At 34.1% G+C, this 7,892-nt stretch overlaps 1 protein-coding gene across 2 annotated transcripts; it reads right to left on the reverse strand.

Annotated features, from left to right (window-relative positions):
- Window positions 1–3,373: 3,373 nt before the first annotated feature.
- Window positions 3,374–6,878, reverse strand: LOC132056231 (11-beta-hydroxysteroid dehydrogenase A-like). 2 transcript variants are annotated; one of them, XM_059448325.1, is made up of 7 exons: window positions 6,364–6,878; window positions 5,361–5,553; window positions 5,186–5,271; window positions 4,914–5,045; window positions 4,661–4,825; window positions 3,845–3,874; window positions 3,584–3,794 (listed from the first exon to the last, which is right to left on the reverse strand). In XM_059448325.1, the coding sequence occupies exons 1-7, from the start codon at window positions 6,559–6,561 to the stop codon at window positions 3,726–3,728; spliced, it is 873 nt and encodes a 290-aa protein (XP_059304308.1). In that variant the 5' UTR covers window positions 6,562–6,878; the 3' UTR covers window positions 3,584–3,725. The 2 variants fall into 2 exon arrangements, with proteins under 2 accessions (XP_059304307.1, XP_059304308.1); XM_059448324.1 differs by having other exon boundaries at window positions 3,374–3,874; window positions 6,364–6,849.
- Between the last annotated feature and the right edge of the window lie 1,014 nt (window positions 6,879–7,892).

The following is a 7,892-nucleotide window of genomic DNA, read 5'->3' on the forward strand; positions in this document are numbered from 1 at the left end:
CACTATGAAAATAATTTCTAATCTAAAACATAAGAAATGCTTTAAAAGCACAAAGGCTGGCAACTCAATAAGGTCAGTTGATTGATAAATTATACTAACTTGGAATAAAACTGAGAGGAGTACTCCCCCCGAATATTAGTAAAAAATAGCTCAACTGGTTCGCTTAGTATTTGCACTACTTGTTCCATTTAGAATTTTCACCTTGTTGGAGGAAAATCAACACAGGTAAGATGCTCTGCGTGGTTCGAATCCCACATTGTAATCTCAACTTTTTAATTGTAAATTCCCCCATATGTAATATAAAAAATTAAAAAAATTAAAAAAAAAAGAAAGAGGAGTACTCCTAGCTTGATGATTGGTCAAAGCATCTTCCGATTTTTTCTTTTCCATAATCATGATAATTAATCTTATAGTATATTTATTACTAACGAAGAAGCATTAGTTCTTACTAATATTTCCAACAAAGACAAGGTAATTATCTATTAAAATAGCCATTTAATTACACATTAACGGGTTCTTAATTAATTTGGATATCACTCAGAAATTGATTTGCCGAATAGCTACTTATTGGAAGACTAATTCAAAGTTGTTTAAGATTTGATATTTATTTGATAGTTTATTTAATTGATGTCTAAATAAAATTTGTAGCCAAATTCAAATAGAAAAAGATTTTTTGACTTTTTAATCAAAGTAGATTTTGTACTGTTATAAATAATGGTACTTCTACCTATTTTCTTCGAATTGTGAAGAACATTACTTCATTGATGAGATTCTGACTGATACAGTACATAAACCCAACATTCCCTCTTTCCCTTCACATGGAATTATATGAGGAGAAGTGAATTGAAATTTATAACAAAGTACATATATATCATCCCAAGCAAATACAATATTTTCCTTTAGGCCCAGTCGCGCATGACGAGCTTTGGTACTTGTCCTTCAAGATTTTCCTGCATGCTGCTTCACATGCAGGCGGTGTACATGGATCTAAGTTAATTCCAAAAGCACTTTCCACCTTAATTGGAGCATAAATTAAGGCGACCATAATCACCATGATTAGTAAAACTCCACTCTGCTTCTTTAATGCCTTAGCTTCCATTTCTTACTAGCTCTTTTTCTTATGCTATGAAGTGATGCTTATAGGTGAGTTTTCATGTGTATTTATAGCAAAAATGTGGTGGTCCCATGATTCCCCATTAAGAAAATCCTACTATTTAACCAAATCCAGCCCTTGATTATATAATCTAGTCTTAGGTCTATCTATATATCTATGTCTGTATTTAATGTAATGATCTTGTCTTAGTATTTATCTTCTTTTTTTCTTCTGAATATTTATCCTTATGTATTTCCAGAAAATCGGAAGAAAATTAATACATCTTGCTTATGATATTCCTCGTGATTATCATTTATTTCTTTTCTTGAAATCTCCTCCCATTTCCACCCCTTTCTATTGTTTTCTTCTAGTGCATTAATTATCTATTTGGTCAAACTTTTACTTTCTTTTCCTTATTTGATTGCTAGAAAATCTACATAAATTTAAAGACATCTCATTTATGTCATTTCTCATTATTATCATTAATTTTTTTTTTTCCTGAAATCACTTCTTCCCTCCTTTTAATTAATTTCTATTGTTTTCTTCTACTACTTGAGGTATGAACATGTGCGGCCTAATTTTCTTACTCTTCCGATCCATGCAAGCGTGACTTGGCGCCTCCCAATTCATATTCTTCTGATTTCTCTGATTTTTTCCATTTTTCTCCTTATTTTCCTTTCTCCCATTGAATTCAATTTAATTTTGAACTTCTTATTGACCCTTACTTCACGAAATAATAATAATAATAATAATAATAATAATAATCACATAAATATCTATTACATATTTTAGAATGGTAAATTTCAAAAGTTTTGTTTCGTTTTAAAACTCCATACCCAAATTAAATGTCGCCTAATAAAATGAGACGGGATAGAATGAAGTATGCATCGCACTTGCCGTATTTCCTGCCATGTTATTATAAGCTCTGTCCAGTAAGGAATCAACATTTGGGGGATTCCTTTTTCCTTTTTCTCCACGTGTATGAGTTCTACTTGTGGGGTTAAAATGCTTTATGTACTAGAAATATATTAACATTCTCCAATCATATTCAAGTGATTAAAAGGCAGAATTCTTCTTTTGTCTCCTCTTTTTCAAATTTGGAAATGAATTGGAGCACCATCCTATGTTATGATTCGCAGGAACAGCACTAATGTAGATGTCAGGGATTAGTTCTTTTTCGGTTAAGGGACGAGAAATGGCCCCAAGAGATTCGGACAAACTTAAAAGGAAAACCATATCTAATGTCTTTGAGATTTTATGAAAGAAAATGTGGTACGATGCAGGTGTTATTTGGTAGTTCGTTGTGGCAGCAGAACTTAATGTCACAATGTTTTGGTGACCTCAATTTGCGCACACACAAACAAAAGAAATTATTGGTTTTTTTTAAGTATTGTTTTGCTTAGTTGATGATTTGTTCGCCAATGTATTAGTAATATATTAAAAAGTGGAGTAATTTGGAGTTAGGTAGACTGTGATAGTGGGGTAGTAGCATATGCGGCTCCAATTTGAACTTTAGGGGTAGTTAGCTCATTTCATAATTGAGGATGGAGTTCTACCGCAACTTATTTGATTAATGGGTTCGAAATCACTTATGTGTCTTTTTAATTCGAGCCAAATTACTGGGTTCGAATAAATCGTAATCCAAGCTCCATTTCAAGATACCAAAAATAAGGTAAAAGCTGAAGATTTCCGATGGTGCTCGACCACAACGATGTGCGAAATAGAAAACTAACCAGTCACACAAGGTAGCGCAAAACTAGAAAATTGACCAATACCACATTTTAGTTTTGATCAGGCAATGGTACACCATAATATCAAGAATGTTCTGTAGGTTTGATAAGGACTTAAATATTGCTCAATATTTCAGGCTCAGCATGCTCTAACCATGTACAAGCCGACGGAACATTTATCTTCTGTTTCTCTTCTCTTCTTTGAAAATGAATAATGGTTGGAGCACCAATCTATATTACTATGATTTGCTGAACCAGCAAAAGAGAGTATTATTACAGACAGGACTGAGATATGGACCCAAAATGATTCGGGCAAACTTAAACGAAAATTGCATCTTCGATATGTTATGAATCAGGTGTAAATTGGCAGTTCGTCAATATCATAAATATCGTATTCACGAACTGCTAATAGCATGTTTGAGGCAGTTGTAAATGGGCTGTAAGCTATTACGAGGAAATAAAAGGGAAATCCTACAATAAACTACCATACTATCTCCTAAAAATCCTTAATTGTTTTTTATACAGTTGCACGAACTCGACTCTCTTCACCTTAGTTATGTGCGGCCATATTGAGAAAATTTATTTTGTTGATCTGTTCTTACAATTGTGTAGGAGGAGTATACAGGAAGACACGCTAATACAACCAACATCAAGATTCACAATTACAAAACACTCTGAATTAAAAGCTTCTCCTGGCTAAAATTTCTAGTAACAGAGATACAAAGATCTTAATATAGCTTCCAGTTCTGGACTGATAGAATCACTTGGTCTGAGGTTCCAGCTCTTGGATTGTTTCAGGGTAGAAGACTTTCTTAACGCCAGTGTAATCCAATATTTTCTTGCTCAAAGCATCCTCGGATGAAGTTCCCGAACCAGTAAGCAACAACAACCTCAAAATCCACTCAACAACCTCCGGACAGAAAACTTTCCACAAGTAGGTGACCCTGAACCAAGCTGGCACAGTAATGTATCTCTCTCCGCGACAAGCGCCATTCACAATGTCTCTGGTACAGTCTTCTACTTTGACCACTGGGGTTATGCCCACTTGCACCTGGTTTATTTTGTAAACCCCCATATTAGTACATTATTTATGAAGTTCCTTGGCGACCACATTGCCACTTGATAACAGTAACTGAGAGGTTACTGAAATTCAAACTCATGACGTTGTGGTTCATTGTCACATTTTAACCACAGGAACATCCCATAGAAACAAATGATTGTCTTGAACATATAAAATAAGTTTAACTAGACATCAATACCGCGTAAATTAACACGTGTATCATGATTCATTTTCTAGCCATTGAGGGTACCGGGGACAGAGAAATCATGATTACTTATATCACATAAATTTAAGTCCAATTTAGAGTCAAGTATCTTGAATTGTAGCTGGAATTAAAACTTCACACTATAATCAATTCGACCCACAAAAAATTGAGTTCTATCTACAGTCGACCTCCATATCTTAATAAAATGTAGCTGATTTGATGAAATACTAACTTCACTAGTAATAGTCACAGGTCAAATCTTTGTGGCATAATTTGGCATAGAATGAGCATGTGTATATCTAGAACCTAGCAAGTTAATCACAGAATTGTCTTCAGCGACGCTAGTAATTTGATAGGACTCCATGAATGTTTGCACCAAATCACAATTAGTTTGGTTTAAGTCATAAATTGAGTTGACATTACATGCATTAAATAACCATGATTTAATGATAAATGTATGCATGAACGACACATATCATGTACTCAGTATTCTAGTGCAAGCACCGGGAATGTGCGCGAGAGAGAGACGCGGGGGCTGATGTTTGGGAAACGAGCCTAAAAAGCAAACTTACATCCCTCATTTGAAGATTAACATCTACTTTTCCGGTCTCGTCTATGAATTTTCCCCGCGTCATTTCTGATTCAACGTAGCCAGGTGTCACCAATGTTATTTTGATGTCCCGTCCGAATTCAATCCTTAACGCCTCAAAAAATTGTGCCATTGCGGCTTTGCTTGCCTACCATGACAAAAAATAAGGGTCAAAACAAATGTAAAGTTGTCCAGCATGGGTTAAAATAGGGAAACACCAAAGTTTGTGGACTTACACAGTAAAGGCTCATTCTTGGAGTAGGCATCCAAGAAGCTGAAGAAGAAAGCACAATGATTCTACCTTCACTATATCTCAGGTACGGAACTGCAAACCTTGTCATATAAACTGAGCCCCAGAAATTGATGTCCTGCAAATGCCAAAAATCTGCTTGTATGAAATTTCAGAGTTTCTTATATATTAGGTGGGCGGAGTTCAAACTATTTGTAATGACTAATTGAGTAATTTCCATTTGCATATTAACCCTTGACATGAATATATTATTATTACCATGATGGATCTAACGTTAGTGATCTCTTCCGTTTCTTCAAACAGAGAAACTGCAGTCATTCCAGCATTATTAACCAGATGGTCCACTGCATGTAATAAAAAGTTTGTCAATATTAACATAATTAAAGCTTTCAAAAGCATTATAAGTAGGAGAATCAAACAAATCGAATCTCACATCGTCCAAAGTGAGTCATGGTTGTATCAACGATCTTTCTACAGTCTTCAACTTTTGAGACATCAGCTGGAACCACTAAAACATCTGGGGCGCCTAGGTTAAGTGCCGTTTCGGCTACCTCACGTAGACTCTTCTCTCTTCTTGCAGCGATGGTTAAGCAAGCACCTCTTCTTGCGTATTCATAGGCCAAATACTGCAAAATCAAGCATTTTTATAGCTATCAACCATCTACACCAAATAAAATATCCAAATAAAAGAAAGCCCAAAATATGTTGTGACCCTCCACATTTAATCAGAGGTTGTGAGTCCGAAGCATAAAGATAAATGTTGTGTCCAACATCACTTTAGACTTGGATTATTTGTTCCTTTATCTGATCTTAGGCAATGCTCACCTTTTTAACTAGTTTATCCAAAGGCCTATTTCTTTATGAGTGCTTAGGTTATTTGTCTCGTTATATGATTTTAGATAATTCTCACCCTCTTGAGCTATCTTTTGAGCTAACTTTTAGGGTTGAGTTAAACTCAAGATCTATTTATACTGTCCAAGCTCCAAATGTCCCCACTGTGCAGAGTGGATCAAGTCCCACATATGTTTTTCTATATCTTTTCTTGTGCTAGCTTTTGGATTGAATAAGGCCCACAATTCATTTCTTGACTGTTCTCTCTCAGTAATTTATGTATGATACGTTCCGTTATAGTCCGTTCAAAAAATAATCATATTTCATACTATATATTTAGAAATAGCTTAATCTTAAACTTTTTATATTAACCTTAATGAAATGAGTTATAACCACACAAACACCTTATAACTTATTTTAGATTTATTTCTTTCTTAAACTTTGTATCCAATCAAAACATATAGCCACATAAATTAGAACAGAAGGATTAAGAGATAACTCTTTTTGATAGGGAGAGGCCTAAATGACGACGTTAATCTAAACTAGTTGAAAGAGGGAATGTCAAATGTATACATCAAAGAAAATAAGTCAAGTTAATAGATAACCTCTCCTATGCCAGAGGAAGCCCCAGTTATGATGACAACCTTGCCAGCAACATCCTCACTGTCACCGAAAACGGAGCCCAAAATTGAAAGGAAGTACTTGAAAAACTGATAAGGTGGCACGAAAAGCAGCAAGCTGAAGAAGGTAAATGGAGGAGCTACTAAGTTGAGAAATCCATGAATTAAGTCCAATAACACCATGGCTATTACTAATTACTTAGCTGTGTGCTCTTACAGAAAATGTGCAACTGTGAACTATAATTAAGCTTTGCAATGGAACGTTTATTAAGTGATATAAAGAACAAAGAAAGGGAAAAGAAATAATCATGGATATGGATTGAAACGAGGAAGCGGTGTTTGTATTTGGTAGTTTGTTTGAAGCAATTCGACACGTACGTACACTCGGTTCAAGTTGTCGTGTCACTCTTCACATGCTTATCGTTCTTGTTTAGATTTTAGAAGAGAAGACTTCGAAACTAATTTTTGTTTGTAGGATACCAATGAAATTATTTCGGCCGTAATCAAACAAAAGACGAGTGGATTGAATTACTCTGTTGTCATTTGACAGAATCCGGAAACTAACAAATTTGTTTGGAACAAGCAGAGTTTTTTTTTTTTTTTTTTAAAAGTTTGTATATTAGACTATTTAATTAATTAATGTTCTAAATTGCCTCCTAAAATCACTTTTATTTTTTTAAGGACTAAAGTATCACCCAATTATCCTTGTTTTCCTCGTAATATACTAAACACCACAAAACCCACCTTCTCTCCTAAGTAACATGTCATGTCCCATTAAATTCTATTTTTTTAACGATAAACATATTTAACTCATACAAACCCATTTAACCCATCTCAACCCATGTCACCGATTTAGACCGGGTTAAACAACATTCAAAGAAGCAATTTTTTACTCATAAAAAGACAAAATACTTTTCTGAAATATTGATACCTATCAATAACAATAAAGCATAAACAAAAAGCCTAACTTTCTCTACAAATTTGAGTAAAAGTATGTTTACCCTTTTCTTGGTCTAAAAGTGTGAGTTATTGGACATAATGCCACGAACCATTTAGCATAATACTCCCTCCTTTTCATAATAAGTGGTGTTTTTAGTTTGGGCACATCCCTTAAGAAAACTACTCATTCCAAGAAAATTAGGAGTGTTTTTTACTAACTTACCCTTAATCAAGTACCTTGAAAAAGAAGTACTAAATGGCTTCTTAAATATGTAAAACTCCACTTATTTAAATAAGGGTAAAATTGGATGGAAAACGTTAATGCCTTCTTGATTTGTAAATCAACACTTATTATGAAACAGATCGGGTATACTTTGGTGTACAATTACACATAAGTATATTATAAAATTAGATATACTTTTTCAAAAAAAAATATATAAAGAAAAAAGAGCTAAACTTTGAAATCAGCATCAAATGAAGGCAAATTAGAGTTCAAACTTTAGTAGATAAAATTATTATTTAGTTGCACCTGTAATGACTGAACACAAAGTTCAATAGTACTGAACGATTACAAC

The sequence above is a fragment of the Lycium ferocissimum genome, chromosome 5 (genome assembly GCF_029784015.1).
Source record: "Lycium ferocissimum isolate CSIRO_LF1 chromosome 5, AGI_CSIRO_Lferr_CH_V1, whole genome shotgun sequence".
Classification (NCBI taxonomy): domain Eukaryota; kingdom Viridiplantae; phylum Streptophyta; class Magnoliopsida; order Solanales; family Solanaceae; genus Lycium; species Lycium ferocissimum.